General features: G+C 51.8%; 8 protein-coding genes across 8 annotated transcripts; 4 read left to right on the forward strand and 4 right to left on the reverse strand.

The window, feature by feature from the left end:
* On the forward strand, positions 1–725 carry BDV14DRAFT_190364 (glycoside hydrolase family 11 protein; the record flags this gene model as incomplete). Its single annotated transcript, XM_073771325.1, has 2 exons — positions 1–275; positions 326–725. 2 exons carry the CDS (start codon positions 1–3, stop codon positions 723–725), a joined length of 675 nt encoding a protein of 224 aa, XP_073627227.1.
* Positions 726–1,675: 950 nt separating this feature from the next.
* Positions 1,676–2,146, reverse strand: BDV14DRAFT_201041 (uncharacterized protein; the record flags this gene model as incomplete). The annotated part of the gene is made up of 1 exon (XM_073773653.1): positions 1,676–2,146. The coding sequence occupies one exon, from the start codon at positions 2,144–2,146 to the stop codon at positions 1,676–1,678; it is 471 nt and encodes a 156-aa protein (XP_073627228.1).
* Positions 2,147–2,780: 634 nt separating this feature from the next.
* On the forward strand, positions 2,781–4,238 carry BDV14DRAFT_201042 (uncharacterized protein; the record flags this gene model as incomplete). The annotated part of the gene is made up of 1 exon (XM_073773654.1): positions 2,781–4,238. One exon carries the CDS (start codon positions 2,781–2,783, stop codon positions 4,236–4,238), a length of 1,458 nt encoding a protein of 485 aa, XP_073627229.1.
* Positions 4,239–6,888: 2,650 nt separating this feature from the next.
* Positions 6,889–8,306, forward strand: BDV14DRAFT_175135 (uncharacterized protein). The gene is made up of 2 exons (XM_073769011.1): positions 6,889–7,339; positions 7,419–8,306. The coding sequence occupies exons 1-2, from the start codon at positions 6,988–6,990 to the stop codon at positions 8,240–8,242; spliced, it is 1,176 nt and encodes a 391-aa protein (XP_073627230.1). The 5' UTR covers positions 6,889–6,987; the 3' UTR covers positions 8,243–8,306.
* BDV14DRAFT_175136 (putative amino acid permease) lies at positions 8,307–10,959 on the reverse strand. The gene is made up of 4 exons (XM_073769012.1): positions 10,181–10,959; positions 9,895–10,094; positions 9,264–9,844; positions 8,307–9,207 (listed from the first exon to the last, which is right to left on the reverse strand). Exons 1-4 carry the CDS (start codon positions 10,799–10,801, stop codon positions 8,963–8,965), a joined length of 1,647 nt encoding a protein of 548 aa, XP_073627231.1. The 5' UTR covers positions 10,802–10,959; the 3' UTR covers positions 8,307–8,962.
* A 1,045-nt stretch (positions 10,960–12,004) lies between these two features.
* Positions 12,005–12,377, reverse strand: BDV14DRAFT_201045 (uncharacterized protein; the record flags this gene model as incomplete). Its single annotated transcript, XM_073773655.1, has 2 exons — positions 12,005–12,079; positions 12,102–12,377. The coding sequence occupies 2 exons, from the start codon at positions 12,375–12,377 to the stop codon at positions 12,005–12,007; spliced, it is 351 nt and encodes a 116-aa protein (XP_073627232.1).
* A 613-nt stretch (positions 12,378–12,990) lies between these two features.
* BDV14DRAFT_201046 (Zn(II)2Cys6 transcription factor) lies at positions 12,991–14,707 on the forward strand (the record flags this gene model as incomplete). The annotated part of the gene is made up of 4 exons (XM_073773656.1): positions 12,991–13,174; positions 13,237–13,314; positions 13,362–13,717; positions 13,763–14,707. 4 exons carry the CDS (start codon positions 12,991–12,993, stop codon positions 14,705–14,707), a joined length of 1,563 nt encoding a protein of 520 aa, XP_073627233.1.
* On the reverse strand, positions 14,307–16,540 carry BDV14DRAFT_175140 (uncharacterized protein). Its single transcript, XM_073769013.1, has one exon. It carries the CDS (start codon positions 16,275–16,277, stop codon positions 14,982–14,984), a length of 1,296 nt encoding a protein of 431 aa, XP_073627234.1. The 5' UTR covers positions 16,278–16,540; the 3' UTR covers positions 14,307–14,981.
* Between the last annotated feature and the right edge of the window lie 1,038 nt (positions 16,541–17,578).

Here is a 17,578-nt window from a genome sequence, read left to right on the forward strand (position 1 = left end):
ATGGTTTCCTTCTCTGCCCTCTTCCTCGCCTGCACTGCTGCCCTCGGCGCATTTGCTGCTCCGGCCAACCAGCTTGCAGAACGCGGCGAGACGTCTCTTCTCGAACGCTCCACCCCCAGCTCCACGGGCTACCACAACGGCTACTACTATTCCTTCTGGACCGACGGCGGTGGCGATGTGACCTACACAAACGGCAACGGAGGTTCCTACTCAGTGCAATGGAGCAATGTAGGCAACTTTGTAGGCGGAAAAGGCTGGAATCCTGGTAGTACCAGGTAAGGGTCTACCTCATCCTTGTGCGTATATCCATACCAACAGTTCGCAGAACAATCAGCTACAGCGGCTCCTTCAACCCCAGTGGCAACGGCTACCTCGCAGTCTACGGCTGGACTCAGAACCCCCTTATCGAATACTACATTGTCGAGTCCTACGGCACCTACAACCCCGGCAGTGGAGGTACCTACCGCGGCACCGTGTACTCCGACGGCGCGACATATGACATCTACACCTCGCAGCGCGTCAATGCGCCTTCTATTGAGGGCACGCGTACTTTTACCCAGTTCTGGTCTGTTCGCCAGTCGAAGCGCACTTCGGGGAGTGTTAACACTGGCAATCACTTTAATGCTTGGGCGCAGTTTGGTATGGCCCTTGGGACTCACAATTACCAAATTGTGGCTACGGAGGGGTATCAGAGTAGTGGGTCTGCTTCGATTACTGTTTATTAGGTATGGAGAAAGGTGGAACCCGAACAGTGCTCTGTGGATTTATATCCATATGATCTTAGTCAACATATATCAGAATCTTTGTACAATGCCTTGAGCTTGTGTATAATTTTATGCCTCTTTTGTTTCCTTGTAAGCCAACACCCTCTCATCAACCACGCCTAGATGGAAACTAGTAGAGCCTGCCATATCTATACTCTATGACATCGGATCCGCATGATCAGCAGGTGTAGATCGAACGGTCTATTCCACATGTGAAGATGTCGAGACTCGGAGCAGTTCAGCAACGTCGGAAGGCCCGCTTTTAATCGCAACTCTGTCGCCGTTGCGCCATTGCTAGTGATACTCGGATCTGCGCCATGCTGTAAGAGGAGTCGAGCTAAATCAACATCGCTGTTCCGAGCAGCGATATGCAACGAACTCAGTCCGTCTCCATGGCTTGTATTGATGCACACAGAAGCCCCTCTTTCCAGGAGTCGTGTGAGCGTTTCAATCCGCCTACGCTTGACAGCGACATGTATCACCGTCCGTCCATGATCATCCTGAGCACCAAAGCTTGTGCCTTCTCCGAGATAATTTAGCAGACTCTGCAGCACGTCCAGATAGCCTTCTGCTGCACAAATATGGAAAGGTGTCCATCTTTCACCGTCGCTAGTCGAGTCAGCGGAATCGCGAAAGCCGTATTCCATGTGAAGGTCAGCATCACTCTAAGTCTCCAGGATCCACCTGACGACTTCCAAACCATTGTCAAGCACACCCCTACTTAAGACTGTCTGGCCCTGGTTGTCTCGTAGGTTAATATTTAGGTCCGTTGGCTGATTAAGCAGCTGATCTCTGATGTCGTGCCAACCCTGCTCGATGGCGGCATGTAGAAGAGACACCCCTTTGGACTTTGTTACGTTCGAATTGATGCGAGGATGACTGAGGAGTATCTCAATGATATCCACGTCTTCCTACTCCAAGGCCTCACCTAGGGCGGTGCGTCCGCAGTGTTCTGCGTTGACATCCAGGTCATCCCGGCCCTCAATTATGGTCTGAACTAATTCGATTCGGCCCGCTTCCACGGTGGCGAGGATGGGCGGGTAGCCAATACCATCTCTCTTATTCACGTCGATAGATGTTGTTGTAATAAGCAGTTGGGCGATTCTATAGTCGCAGTAGAACAATGCCTCATGAAGTGCGTTTTCCCCTTCCACATCCAACTCCGACTCCGCGTTCACATCCAGACCATCGCAGTGCTCAAGCATCTGTTGGATTAGGCCATAGCACCCGAGTTGAATGACTGCTATAATCACTTCCGAGCCGCCCAAAGTCTTGTCATTTCCCTCAAATTCTTTCTCAGCAATGAACCTTTCGACACTTTTTCTCTGTTTCAAGAAGTTGCCGAATTCTGGAGCAATCGCAAAACGCTGAGGATCAAACATTGCTCGGGTTAATGGAGTCTCCCCCTGTGCATAATTAAACGTTAGAGATGTGATCCATAATCCTCAAACCACCAGCGAGACTCTCGCTGAAGGGGATGATGGGTGGAAATAACAACATCTATACCTTCTTGTAAATACGTTGATAAATGAATGCTCTACTGTACTAATTTTCTTGCTACGATGAGCGCGCTGTATATCATCGCTTCAATGTCACCTAGAGCCTTCGTTCCCTCCAGCCCGGGCACCATCAAGAATCACACTCAAAGGTATTCGCACAGTCACCAATGTTCCAGAATCCTAAAATAGTAAGCCTATAAACTGGATGTAACAGATATCATCTATTTTAGCTACCGAAGTTACAGAGTAGAAAGTGTCAGTTTCATGGGGAGCATAAAGCAATGCCGTGTGCTCTGGAGACATGGCTCAAGTGACTCCCACAAAGACCGGCACTACAAAGACTGTCAACGGTCTTGCATTTTCATTTTAAACAACCATTACAAAGGATGGAAGGTGTCAACATTTCCAAGTATAGCTCTACGACAGGATGTCACTACATATTAGACCCGCGGAGAACGAAGAGGAGCGAGGATTATCTACGATATTATCAGAAACAAACAAGTTCACCGTATAAAAGATGGCGGCGCCACAAAGACATCACCGATCACAGGAGGAGATCTCACAAGGAGTGAGGGAGATATGGGCAGGTGGTCTACCGAACTTCCCCGTCCATGGAGCTCCTCGTCCACCTGATCTCAACAATCTCGCTCAGTACCCCTTCGCTGAGCTAGTCAAACTTATGGCATGCTATCCACAGCATGCCTACGCTATTTTTAAATGGGGGCAAAATCCAAATGGCCTCTGGCCACATCACGCCCAGTTCGCCGACGAAAATGCTCTGGTAGCATGGCATGCGACCAGAGCCCCAGGCACCAATGCTCCTTTCACGCTGGGCCAAATTAACCGGAATCTCAGTGGTGCCGTATTCCCAATCACGGTCCTGATTGAGATGGATGCCGTTGCTGCCCTGGCGGCGCTACACCGAGCTGGCCACTGGGTACCCACCGGCTACACTGCGAATGGAGGCAGTTATCTCCTTATGGCGAACAACAGGCGCAGCACATATGTGCTGCATTACATCCTCTCGACGGCACGTTGCGACCTGAATTTCGCCCAGCGACTAGCCCAGTCCTCCCAATTAACCGCCGAAATCAACAACACAATCAACCACGTCGACCTCATCATCCAGAACGCCGGACACCAGGCTTTCACAAATTGGTGGTCATACCTCCAAAACACCTCATTCAGACACCAAACCCCAATCCCCCTACATAACCAAAGCCAAATCATCCTTTGCCGAACCGTAACCCGCCACCAAGCCGAGCGCATCCGCATCTGCAGCGGTATCAATCTCGCGCACGTCAACGCCTCAACGCACGACACAGTTTGGCACTTGGCCCTCTCCAATAGAAACACCGACTTCCTGGACTTTATTCACGTCTGGGCTGCCCCCAACTCGATAAATTCCCGCGGGATACACATGGAAACACCCCTCCAGAACGCACGAACAACTGGAAAAATAACCCACTTCAGAAAGCTCCTTTCCCTTGGCGCAGAGTGCGACGCCATGGTCCGCTCAGACTTAATGTCCTTCCCCCGCGTCAACGATAAATGGCTCCTCGCTGCATGTGCGCATTACCGGGCCATCAACCCCTCTCCCGGTCAGAGAGTTCAAGGCGGAACGCTCCTGCACACTGTAATCAGCGGGATAAGTTTCGAGCTCGATAAACTCGCGAACAATACGTGGCTTACTGGGGCTCAAAAAGCGAGGCAGCGGAAGGGGCTTATTGATCGGGCCAAGAGGCTGATTTATCTTGTAAGGGCGGGGAGTCGCCATGGACGGCCGGATTTGGGCACCCAGGATTCTCAGGGCCGGACGGCGCGGGATCTTGTTAGGGCGAGAGGGTATCGCGAGCTTGAGGAGGCACTGCAGGTTAATCGGGTTCCTGGAGCTCCGGGGGCTGGGAATGCGTTTGGGCCGCAGAGGGGGCATCGGTATGAGACGCGGAGGGTGGCCAGGTTACGGGGGGTATAAAGCTGATGAGCTTTTGAAGAGAATGACCATTGCTGGTTCCTGTACATAATTCGATGATTCTTAGATGTTTTTGACCGATACCTAAGGGTGGCTCGGTGGTAGCTCTAAACTTTATAATAGCTTCGATGTATTACCATCTGGAATTTACATTTTATAACTCAACCTCAGGAACTGTGATGTACTACTAAATTTCTATATCAGCGTCGTTACCCATATTGAAATAGGCAGCGCCAGTCGAATCAGCCGCCGATTATTGTAGGAGTGTCCATAAGTCGGGGCTGCAAGTGCCGCGACGTATAAGACATAGTCCGCTTTGTCTGAGTAAAACCTACTTTATGTCGATGCTATACAATCTACGACCACTGCATCATAAGACCTCACACCAGTCGTGCTCCCTATTACCTGCTCATTGTGCGTAGCATCGAACAAAATAATCATTTTCTGTTTCGTCGGGCAACAAAGACCTGAGACAGGTACATCCATCATCTACCGTAGCTTTGGCCTCATTATCTACATTTTGGATAAAGAGCAAATTTTCGATTCCCATCTCAATCTCAAACATCGCAGACGGTGTCTCTCTTGCACCTCAAATCAGCCATACTCCGTGATTTAGAAATAACGATGTCGCATAACGACGACGTTGTCAACATCGTACATAACTACCCGCCGTGGACCCGTAGACCTACCCGACGATTTTCGACTTCATACTGCATCTCATATACCTATAACCACAATGGCAGCAGCAGAATTCATGCTCCCCACCCCCCAATAAACCTAATCTACCTCCCAATAATCCACTCCATCATCTCACACCTATCCCACACCGACCTGCTAAGCTACATAGACGCCTTCACCTCGCAACTAATCCCCGTCTACGAACACACAGTCGCACGGTACATCTGGTCCGTAACGAGAGGGTTTCGTAATAAGTGACACTATCTCGGCGCTGGAGTACGCACGAATCAAACAATGGCCTGTAATTGTGCAGGCTCTTGAAACCTCAGACCACAGGATGGAGCAGAATGAAGTGTTGGAGACGTCTCTGCAGACAGGATCATCCAGTGCAAATGGGGACCACCGTTCACAGCACCAGGCGAGCAGTATATAGGAAGAAATTTGGCAGCAGAACCCGCAGGACAACCCTACGACTACTCCGCTGTGGAAGGCACATCGCTATCCCACCCGTGGGCCTCGACGCTATTGATGGAGGAGCAAGAAGAGCAGAGCGATGGTGTTGCTGGCTGGTGAAGACAATGTCTTTCGCCTTTCAAGGGTCAGCTCTGCAGGCCGGAGGAGTTGTAAGTGAAAGGGCGCAGATGTTGTGTCGCTACCCTGCCGCAATGCTCCTTCAGCCGACGGAAGTTGAGGATGCTATTTAACCCGCAGCCGATGACAACTACTTGGCCTTGTTTGCTGAACACTCTTGGGCCCGCGCCTTTACCGAGAGCTGGGCTCGAGCCGTCGCCGAGACTTCAGTTCTTGATGCAGAAGGAATGTTCACAATGCGGGAGAAGGCTAACCTTTGTAAGATGGTTAATGGCGCCACCGCACGAAGTCTCCTAGAGCATAACATCGACCTCTCCGAGACGATAATTGAAGACGACCTAGACAATAACGAAAACTGAAATGCCGGTGGGACAGCATGGCACCTCGCTCTGCAACATCCTAATCTCGACTTCATCGACTTTCTGGCCGTCGAAAGTCCTGGAACAATTGATAACGAGGATTTTGCTTACCGAACACCCATCCGAGTAGTTTTTGAAGACTTTGGTAACTTTGACAAGACCGCTGCTCCAGTTCGATACGAGGCTGATGTGCATTATATCGCTCGACGCACCATCCGAGCCTTACCGGCCCCAAATGACCGATGGTTCCAGCTGGTTTTCAACGCCGTCGGCGCGGATATTGAGGACGTCGACTGGGTGCTTGATGTCGTCGTTGGCGTGGAGCTTGACCTTCGGCTAGGTCAAACAAGACAGTCCGTTCTCAGGAGAGCGGCGGCTCTAATTGCCGAGTTGCGACGAGGGAATGGTCAAGGGCAGGTCGATCTGATGCAAAGAAATGTGAATGGTTTGATCGCCGAAGAGCTTGCCGAGTATATTGGTTTCCACTGGCACACGCATCTCCTGCAGCCGAAGATTGAGGAACCAAATGGACGAGCCGATGCCTCGAGGTTTTCCTTGCGCAGGAAAGGAAGTAATGCTGCGCGATTCTATAAGGGGATGACATGATCGCGCAGCTGCAGGACTGCACAAAACTCGAGGATTGTGGAAGGATCAATCACCATCCATCGCTCTTCCCAAATTTTATGACCCATATCCAACAAGGAAGGCACGACCCTGCATTGATTGCTAAGCAAAGAATAGCAGGAAGGAGCGACCTTTGCGATCCAACAGAGCAGGCACGGCTGGGATTGCATCTCTCGCCGCGAGACCAGTATGACATCGCATATTGTCATATGCTGTTGATTACAAGCAGCCCAACGGAACATTCCGCAGAGCCTTACAAATGACCATCAACTTTGTGTCTGAAGTCATAGTGGGGATTGCTGGATATTATATCCGTGTATACGAACATGGACGAGCCAATCGGGGGTATTATCGAAAGACCACAGGGCATAGGCAGATAGATCTAAATCATTCATTCATATTGTCTATATCATGCGTACAGAGTACAGGCTATATCAAAACCAGAAATGAGGACCGAGAACGTGACCCTTGATTTGTAAGAACTGCATAAACTCCGATGGATGAAGTCATTCCCGCCCCACACAAGCTCTGGAGGACCCCGCGATGCCATCATATATAACCACTTCAACTTCACTCATACTGTACTCCATTCTACTTTACAATCCACACTCATAAACAGACTCAACATGCCCACAAAACTCTTCATCACCGGCATAACCGGCTACATCGGCGGCGACGCCTTCCACGTCCTCTCGCAAGAACACAAAGACATTGAATTCTCCGCGCTCATCCGGACAGAAGAGAAGGCCAAATATGTTCGAGAACTATACCCAAATGTTCGCATTGTTCTCGGTGGGAATGACGATGCCGAATTGATTGAGAAGGAAGCTGCCTGGGCCGATATCGTTCTCCGTATGTGAACACCATCCTCCACCACCATTCCATTCTCATTGGGGACCTTGGAAATAACTGATTTTGGGCATGACGATAGACACAGCAGACTCCTCCGACCACGTCGGCGCCGCAAACGCCATCGCAAAGGGTCTCGTAAATGGGCACTCCGCCGACCGACCAGGCTACTGGCTCCACACCGGCGGAACCGGGATCCTAACATACTTCGACTCCGAAGTGAAAAAGACACACGGCGAGCACGACGAGAAGGTCTTTAACGACTACGGCGGTGTCTCAGAACTCACGAACCTCCCCCCCGCTGCATTCCATCGCAATGTCGACGAGATCGTGCTCAGGACTGGAACTGAACATGCTGATAAAGTCAAGACTGTTATTGTTTGTCCGCCTACGATTTATGGACGCGGACGAGGGCCTGTTAGTCTGCGCGGAAGACAGGTTTATGAACTTGCGACGTTTGTATTGCAGCAGGGGTATGTCCCTGTTATCGGGAGGGGACTGGCAAGGTGGAATAATGTGCACGTTTATGATTTGAGTCGGCTATTCTCGCTTCTTGTTTCGGCGGCCACGGATCCATCTAGAAAGAATGATGCCGAGATCTGGGGAGAGAAGGGGTATATCCTCTCCGAGAAAGGGGAGCACGTCTGGGGTGAGCTTTCGAAGCTTGTGGGTGAGAAGGCACATGAGTTGGGTTATTTGAAGCAGAAGCCTGAGGTCAAGCAACTGTCGCTTGATGATGCGCTCAAGACTCCGGCTGGCTTTGAGGCGGCTAGTTGGGGGTGGAATTCGCGTGGACAGGCGCAGCGGGCTAGGGAGGTGCTGGGGTGGAAGCCACAGGAGAGGAGTCTTGAGGAGGAGGTTCCGGATGTTATTGCAGCTGAGGCGAGTCGGTTGGGGCTTTCATGAGTCTCTTGATAACTGGGGGTATGAGGTTAGCTATTAGCTAGTCATGAATTATGTACATACCATACACTGTTCTTCCGTATCCGTGGCATGATGCTTAGGGTAGCCCCGGCCGACCCAGCCCACGAAGCAACTGGGCCGTCCAATCATTGTCAACCGCTCAGTAATTATTCTGCGACAGATCAAGTATCCCAAATCCAATCACGCTTGGATGAACGCAGGGAGTCATTGTAACAATGCATCCGGATTTGCTCTCTATAAGCTCCGCAACGCCAGTGAAGCCTACCTAGAAGCCAGAAAGAGTGTTCAGAGAAAGAGCGACAGCCTGCCATCCATCGCCCTTGCCTTACGGACCAGCACGCCGTCGACCTATTAAGGAAGACACGACTATAACGCTATTTAGAAGGGCAGGAACGATTGAGGGACCGGCTTGCTCAGCGTGGAGGGACTTTGACACTTGGGTTGAGTGGTAGACAACGAGAGAGCCATGCCACGTGATCTCGACCAGGTTGATAGCTTGCCAAGTAGAATATGAAGAACAGCAAGGAAATACATATGTTTACACGTTAATTCTGTATCTAAAATGTAAGTTAGTTATATACACAGATCCACTGATCCAACCAGATCACCAGAGTAAAAGGACCAGGCGCATCCAGCATATCAGAAAGTCGAATCGAACAACAAAACCACCTAACCCACAAAATCGGAGTCAAGTAGTCCAGTCTAGATATTCTTCGGCCGCTCCTCTGCGCCATGACTACCCGTACTCGAATTCGCCTCGCCCTCGACCTCGGGATCGATTGCGTCCGTGGGCGGGCCAACGTAGTTCTTGTGGCCCCAGACCCAGTACCATACGCCCGAGATGCCGATGAAGCCGACCAGCACGACGGAAGCGTAGTTCATTGTTTCGGCAGTGACGGACATGAAGGTGGGCATGCAGAAGAGGGGGGTTACGATTGATGTCCAGGCTGCGAAACAATATTAGCGGGTGTTGATTGGAGGGGTAAGAAAGGAAAGGACATACCGAGCGCAATAACATTGCAGAAAACACCGAGGTAGCCGAGATCAAAGCTCCCATTCTTGATATCCTCGCGACCGCGCAGACAAAGCGAGACTGCAATCGGGCACGCATAGCTAAGCGTCAGGAGAATAACACCGACACCAGAGAAAGCGCTGTACGCGGCCGTGGAACCGAAGTAGATCAATCCAATCAGCAGTTCAATAACCATGTCCAGCATCATCGCGTTGAGCGGGATATCGAGCTTCTTGTTGATGGTTCTCCACCATCCCGACGCGGGGATGGCGCCATCACGGGCGAACGCCCATGTGCATCGCGATGTAGCGGTTACGCAGCCGATACCGCAGATTAGACCTAGGATGAGGAGGGGCAGGAGGAGGAGGAAGGTCCCAACGGAGTTGCCGATGGCTGACTTGAAGATGGAGGGGATTGGTTGGCCTGATACGAGGGCTGCGAGGCCGGGAAGGTCGTGCATGACGAAGACGACGGGGATGAGGAAGACGAGGCCGGCGATGAGGTTGATGACGATTGTGCCGACCATGGCTTTGGGGACTTGCACGGCGGGTTGGCGGACTTCTTCGCACATACTATCTCGTTGGTTAGCAAATTCCTGAACAGGAAAGGTGAGGCAACTTACGAGATGATCATGCCAGTGGAAGAAGTGGCGTAGGCGGCTTGCAAGAGACCAATACAGAACGACCAGCCACCAGGCCACCCCGTCTGGGGCTCAAAGTGGCCAAACGCCCATTTGCCGCTCTGTCTGCCCTCCTTGGCAATAACGAGCAGGCAAACATCAATGGCAATCACACCAGCCAGAGTCCAGAAGATGGCGAAATACTTGAAGAGATCAGCAAACGAGCAAACGGGGAGACAGGGGACAAGGGACAGGGAACGAATGAAAGTCGCATTGGGGAAAAATCTACCTCCAGCCAGGGGAGCCATTTATTTCCAAGCGCCGGGATGGCATGGCAGATAACGGTCACCGCGAGGAAGATCACGTACGTCTGCCAGGCACCCCAGCTGTCCGTCAGTCCCTTGCCGTCCGAGTCATTAAACACATTCAGGCAAGCAATGAAGAATTGGGCGGTTCCAAAGTTCACTGCCAGTGTGATCATGACTTGTCCAGCAAAGTAGGCCCAGCCGCAAACCCATGAGGATATCCGGCGACACCAAATCGGGGCGAGGACGAAGGTTTGGTAGTAGACGCCACCGGCGGTCGGGTAGACCGAGGTGATTTCGGCCAGGGAAGCTGCTACAGCGAGAATGATCAGCGATACGAGGACCCAGCCCCAGATGATGTTGGCTGGGCCGCCTCCCGCGAGGGCGTACTGGTAGGTGGTGCATAGGCCGTAGGGGACGGAGGCGAGGATAAAGGACATGAAGACGACGTTCCATGTTGACCGGTTGCGGGACAGCTCTGGGGTGTAACCGAGGGTTTCAAGGAGTGCATCGGCGACGGCCTTGTCGGGGCCAGTTTCTAAGGCGCTGTCGTTCATTGTCGCAGGGGCCCATTGGAGATCTGAATCTTTCGCGGAGGTCGCCATGGCTGTAGTAGTAAAAGGTGCTGCGGGGAAGTGTCGCTTGGGCTGCGGAGTAAACCGGAGTCAAGAAATCGGGGATGGCGCTATGGGGTCTACCGCGAGGGCATTGTCCGGGAGTACAGTGTTGCGAGGGCTGACTTGAGTTGGATACCAAGACTGAGAGTGAGGGAGGGAGACTGAGCTTTAAGACAGAAGAAAAAGTTTTAGCGGGGAGCAACTGCCAAACAGGCGTAGAGCGCAGGACAGACTAAGATGGAACGAGATGGGCTGCTTCAGCTTCTGCCTCTTGATTTGCCAGAGTTATCTCTGCGGCGCCCCGGTTATCTAATCAGGCCAATCGTAACCTGGAATGGAATAGTGGCTGCAACCGTTCCATGGGTTGGCGTCGTGGAAGAAGCCCTAATTGGATGTTGGCCACGCGACCCATATCAGCGGGCCAAATGACGTCGCCGTTAACGCTGACTGTGGCCCGGTCACGTGAGCGGATTCCACCGCAGTTCCAGAAAAGTCATCGGAGCAACTTCGGAGGCCATCTTAACCAGTTACAGAGGGCAGAGCATGTCGCTGCCTTCTGGACAAACTTCACGCCTCGGTCTCCCGACTCCGGTGTTCCTCCGATGCATCCCGAGCTTCTTGTAGGCTCAACGGCCCACCTGCCCCTGCCGCTCATTGCTGGTGGAAACGCAAATGCTCCTGCAGCTGCTGTTAGAAATCAAATCTCGCATATCCACTGCAAAGGTCCACTTCGGTTGCATTCCGTGTGCCTTTGGCGGGCCGTGCCTGAGCCAGCCCTCAGCACTCAAGAGTGGGAGAGAGCACGGCTGGGCAATCTACTACGGGACAGGAATGCCTGATTGAGTTAAGCTCAGACTAAGGATAAGAGCTTAGAAGATACGTTATCTGGATGATATCTTGTCGTGCGTTGACAAACGGGTTATATAGCTATGGCTATCAGTATCAAGATGGACCCGGAACCGACACCGCCGGCCCACGGCCACGGCTCATGACAACAAACACAAACACGTCGTCAGTCGTCACGGCCGAACTACTCTTTGCAGGGTAGATGACAAACCTACCCACCGTTAGTCGAGCATTCAGAGTTCAGACCCAGAGCGCGATAAACAAAGCTTGAACGTACAATCTCCACATTGTTCCCTCGCGGGTCCCAGATGAACGCCGCGTAGTAATTGGCATGGTACTCTGTTCTCAGACCGGGCTTGCCATTGCAATTTCCTCCCGCTGCAAGCGCTGCTGTGTGGAAGGCGTCGACTGTTGCTCGATCTAGTTGCTGTTAGTTCTGTACCATATTTTCCACCAGCGACAGGAACTCGCCGTCAGAAACAAACGCGAAATGCAGGCCTTGCGGCGCGTCGGTCTTTGCTTCGCTGATCCAAAAGTCCGGAACTTGGTCGCCGAGACCGACGGCGCCTGGAAAGCGCATAAGCTCTCTGTAATTCAGCGGTGCGAGAGCATTCTTGTAAAATTCCACCAGCGATTCGAATTGTTCGCTTGGTGTCGTGATACCGACATGATCGATGCGACTACTGGGGACAAATTCGCTGTTCGGGCCGAAGTCCATTTTGAAATCCTAACCTCAAGACAAATTGATAGTAGTACTGCTTTGTGCTGCAGGAATATGTTGCGGAGAGATGGTTTTTGGTGGTTCTCATCCGTTTAGCCTCGCCCGCTATATATATTTTGTACAATACGAGCTCCCAAGATACCCAGCCAGCGCCACTGCTGAAATACGACGTATCCAGAACTTTTTTTCTCATTAGGTGCCCAAAGCTACGACGCTCTCCATCGAATAATGAAGGATTATCCTTCCAGCTTCATCGTCTTGGGATCTAGCTGGTGAGATTTAGATCATCGTCACCCCCTATGAACGGAGGTCTTGGCAAGGTGGAATACGATCGCCAAGCACGATTTGCGATTACTGATCTGGCTAAAGATGATTACTGATCGATCGAAAGTGATTGGGCGGTTTAATCCTATTGATGATTCTCTCCTGCTGGTAAAATGTTGTCTCAACATGCCTCAAGTAGGGGCTCTCTCCATAAGCGCATACAGCGCACGTAGCCCGTGATAACACGTGATCCAGGCACGAGGGCCAAGGGCAACGTTATGTGGCTGTGCTGATGGCTTTGTCGCTCTTTCCTCGACTCCAGAATTCAAATGATTAGCCATGAAAGATGTCGCTTGGTCCCCAGTGCTGGAAGTGTCGCGAGAGACGCGTCCGGTGTGGCTCTGAGACTCCTAAGTGCGCAAAGTGTGAGGCCAAGGGCCTCGTTTGCCCGGGGTACGGGCCAAACAAGCCACTGCGATGGAAGAAGCCACAGAATCCAGCTAGAATGGGAAACCGGCAGAGAAACCAAGGTAACTATTAACTGTACATTAAAACTTGGAAGTTCTCGGTACTAGTACTGATTGCGTTATAGTTTCGTTGATCGAGGTTCGGCCGTTGCTCTGGTCTAGCCTAGTGCAGATATCCTCGATTGATCAGGAGATCGTATATTGTTGGTCTTCCAGAAATAATCTCAACAGATCGAGCTAATGCTTCCAGATAACGAGAACGTTGCTCCAGACCTTGTCCCGATTGATTCCCCTTCTAACCCATTTCGGTGGCCGCTGAAGGTGACTGGGACTGCGAATGTACCCTTATTTCTCAACCACATCCATGCTTCAATCAGCGCCTTCCACCGTATGGCCCGGCGGCGCTTGGCGATCAATAAAGCCGATTCCTTACCGTCACAGAATACCAATCTTTCAGCCGACTTGTTATCGTCAGATCCAGAAGAGCCCACGTTTTGTCGATATCGCGCATCTGCTCTGCGAGGTCTCAACGACGCGTTATCGAAGAACAGATCCAATGCCAGCGCCGCTGCTCTTGCTGGGGCTATGCTGCTACTATTTGCTCAGGTAAGCCATCTCTGATTGCAATGGCACTGGACTAATTGGATGCAGTTGCAACAAGGAGCATACGGACCTTGGCGAATCCATCTCGACGGATTCAAGACACTCATCAACCTCTACGGTGGATACGAGGCCTTTTTCGATCGACAGCCCCATTGCAACTTTGTGCTCTCGAATCTACTCGTAATTGATGTGGTCTCAGCAACCATGCTTCCAGTGGGGATGATGACTCCCGATACCATCAATTGGCACCTCGCGTATCTCAAAGCGCTGCCGCACGTTGACTACAATTCAAGCCCAACTCCTATTCCAATTCCGCAAGACGTATTGGAATCCGCAATTCTGGTGAACCTTGCAAGGGCTAGCCGTTGCCGACCTACTAACGGAGTCGAAATCCCAATTCTTTCTTTATCCGGCATTCTGGCTGAGCTGGAGGTTAATCGCTCGTGGGACAACGGTCCCAAGGACGCATCTTCACCCAGCTCCTTGACTACCAGGACCGAAACTCTAAAGCGCCCAGACAAACCCTCTGGCTACGCATTGTTCACGGAATGTTTTCGCTCCGCCGTCATGCTTTATGCAATTGAGGGATATTCCAACACGGAGATGAGCTTTGGACGGGTTACCGACACCATGCTAGCTCCGTCAGTCATTCAAGAAGTTCGAAATGTCGCTTTCGTCTCTCTGATAAACTCAATACATGCTCTGTTTCAGGCAAAGAAGGACAGATATTGCCAGGAAAGCTACTGGAAATTCATTTTCTGGCCTTTGGTTGTGGCTGGTGTACACAGTACTGTCTGCAACCGCGATCGGGAGAACTTTGGCTACATCTGTGCACGGCTATATGAGATGGCAGCAGACCTTGGGACGCTCTCTATGAGGGATGCCGTGTTGTTTCTACAGGGTCTCTGGATTGAAACATCCTCCTCGAGACCGGATGCGACACTGAGAACATGGGACGATATCTTCGTTGATGCGCCGCTATTTCTGCTTTGAGGCCATTCTAAGCCTTTGTATGAATTATCTTCGGATATCGAAACGGCTGCCCATTTTCAGCCTTGAATTAGCTCAGTTCCACCACTCAACGTCAATCTGACGCAGAGTGTTCGATCCACAGTGAACCTCGCCGCCGCCAACATGATGGGAGAGATAGTCGTCCACAAAGCTGACCGTCATATTGGCCCTCGCATAGGCCCGCTGGGAAACCCTTGCCAATATGTCCTCACCATCAATCACCGGTCCCATGGGCGCGGCGCAGAGTAATGCTTTCCTAGGACAACGCCATTAATTGCAGCGGGCCAAAAGGCCACAACTGGTATTCCCCAGGCATTAAGGGCGTCGAATGGGGCGGTAGTCCACCTCGCTTGGACAGGTCATTCAGATCCCAGATCGGAGTTCTGAAGAGGGTCGGAACGCGAATGACTTGCTCTCGCGGCAGGTCGATCTCCGATAGCAGAACTTCCAGATTTGCGTCAATATGGCGCTGCGCGTACTCGTTGATCTCCCGGAAAGTCTGATTACCCAAGAGGTCGTCTATCGTCAAGGCAAGATCTTCAGGGTCTGCTGAGCCGTAGTCCCCGGAGCCCGATGTGCGGTTGAAGGAGATGGCATGTGCATCCCCATGTCCAGCCTCGTTGGCGTGGCTCAGAAGGTCCAGGGCTACATTGATATCTGCGATCGCGATTGTCCATCCAAGGTCGTTCCCAAAGGGAAGAAACTGAACGAACTCGTCGACGTGGCCAATGAGTAACCATCCTGTCTCAAGAACCAATGGCGCTTGGACTTCCTGGCTGTTCAGAAAATTGAGCATGGACTCCGCTGGTAGCTGACCGAAATGCTTGCCAGTGATAATGCGACCAGAATTGTACGCGACACCAGACTTTGACACGTACGGAGGGATTGTCTCGAGATTGCCAAACGAGTTGATCTCTTCGTGACCGAATCCCGGCGCAGGCTGGAAGCCCCCGATGCCCTTCCCACGAAGTGTATCGAATACCTGCCGACCAGCAGTGCGAGTGGACTGTGCCGAGCGCAGCATGATGCGTATAGCGATGGGGCCATCGGGACCGGGCATGCTAGAATACGCCGGTTCGAAGAAATCCTGGGCCCAAATATCATCTGTTTGGTTCAAAAGCAGGAGGGGCTCTTGAATGCCCGCCTCCTGACGGCTCTCGTTCAAGCCAGACAGGAATCGCCGCTGTGCGTCGCTGTCTGCGGCAACGCTGACAATGGTCTCGACCTCCTGTAGGTGGTGGTGCGTCACGACAGGCGCGAGCTTCAGCGCAACGGAATCACTACCACTGTCTTTGCCATCGTAGACATCGAGCTGAACCAACACTTTGCCATCCCAGTTGCTTTTATCCCTAACCAGCTCCCGACTATCCAGGGCCAGAACAAGTCCACTTTGCAACTGCGTCGCATTCAGCCGATACCGTCTATCTAACAACGTCCACTCCATTTCCCCATCGTCATTCACAGTCTGACCAAGGAACAGCCTAACTCGCTCATACGCCGCATCAGGCGTAGCATAGGCATGCCCAAACGCCTCACTCGACAGATCCGGCATCGGAACCGTCCTCAGAGGCGCCGCGTACTCTGGAGCCAGAAGGACGTCTCCAGATGCATCATTGCAGTACGCCAACTCGGTGTTGCTGAGTTTTCCGCCGTTGAGGTCCGTCTGAGCGCATCTTCCGCTTGAATCGCCGATGTTGGGGAGGAATATTGCGCCGCGCGAGGTGGACCAGGTACCTTTATTATGGACGTCCGTGTCGTCGGTAATGTCGACGAGGCCGTCGCGGTTTGTGTCTGCGCGGATGTCGGGGTGGAGGGCTGCGAGGGTGCAGGTGGTGGGGAGGAGTAGAAAGGCTGCGAGGACGAGGGTATCCTGCTTCAACCTCATGGTTGGAATTGTATCGAGGCGGACTGGTATGAAGACGAGGAGGAAGGAGGGGGGCGGGGGGAAGGGGGAAGCAAGTAGTGACCTTTTTGGGTACCAATATCGATTAAGGAGCGCGCACAAGGAACCATTTATAGAGCGCAGAAATTCATAGGTTGGGCCATTGCTCACCTTCCCAAGCAGTAGACAGCATCTATGGATCTGCAGGCACTAAACCGTCTTTGGGAATCTTGATGGCCAAGACGTGCCTTGTGGAGATGATTGTCCGGGCCTGTCTCCAACATCGACTGCACCTGCAGGCTGCACCCTCTTGGCCAGCAAAACATACTCTACTAGGGAAGTAGAGCCGTTGAAAGGCTTGAAGAGATACCAATATGTGTACGAGGCTGGGGGAGTTTGCTAACATAAATCGCTGAAATCGTCTCTCTGATCTTCGTAGCTAATAGCATGGCGCGGTCGTGGGTTGTGATAGTAGGGCCCGGGTAGGAGATGGGAGCTTACACGGGTGAGCACCTAGGGAGCCTTCCATTAACTTAGGTTAGGGTTTACCAACGACCCCAGACCTACGGTGTTATTGGACCTGATACGTAGTCGTGGGAATGAAGGTCGGACAAGTAGAGCTAATGCCAACAAGTACCTGAGCAACTGGACGGGAGGTGAGGTTAGAGAACCAGAGCGAAGTTGACAATAGAAGTCCATCCATTGCTCAGGAGGGCAGATAACACTCTGCTATAGCTATCTGCATAGAGATAGAAGGACATGAAAAACAATATTAGATTGCCTGTGAGGCTCACAGTGTGTAGCTATCTAAGACGCCGACCATCCATAAGACTCTATCTATAACACCACCGAAGACATTTTTTTTTTGATTCTAAACCAGATCCTAGACTAGATTCCCAAAGAACAACGCCATAATACATCAAAACCGACAGAGTGAATAGCAAGAAAAGACACCAAGCAAGACCCCCAAG

Source organism: Aspergillus stella-maris, assembly GCF_047715825.1.
Source record: "Aspergillus stella-maris strain CBS 113639 unplaced genomic scaffold BDV14scaffold_34, whole genome shotgun sequence".
In the NCBI taxonomy this organism is placed as follows: domain Eukaryota; kingdom Fungi; phylum Ascomycota; class Eurotiomycetes; order Eurotiales; family Aspergillaceae; genus Aspergillus; species Aspergillus stella-maris.

Bases quoted from the DNA above. Each gene is read 5' to 3' on its own strand.
- BDV14DRAFT_175135 (XM_073769011.1), top strand. From the start codon at position 6,988: ATGAAGTCATTCCCGCCCCACACAAGCTCTGGAGGACCCCGCGATGCC. The intron at 7,340-7,418 runs GTATGTGAACAC...GCATGACGATAG, and splicing joins CTGGGCCGATATCGTTCTCC to ACACAGCAGACTCCTCCGAC.
- BDV14DRAFT_175136 (XM_073769012.1), bottom strand. From the start codon at position 10,801: ATGGCGACCTCCGCGAAAGATTCAGATCTCCAATGGGCCCCTGCGACA. The intron at 10,095-10,180 runs GTAGATTTTTCC...GATCTCTTCAAG, and splicing joins AATGGCTCCCCTGGCTGGAG to TATTTCGCCATCTTCTGGAC. The intron at 9,845-9,894 runs GTAAGTTGCCTC...CCAACGAGATAG, and splicing joins TCCACTGGCATGATCATCTC to TATGTGCGAAGAAGTCCGCC.
- BDV14DRAFT_175140 (XM_073769013.1), bottom strand. From the start codon at position 16,277: ATGCCGGATCTGTCGAGTGAGGCGTTTGGGCATGCCTATGCTACGCCT.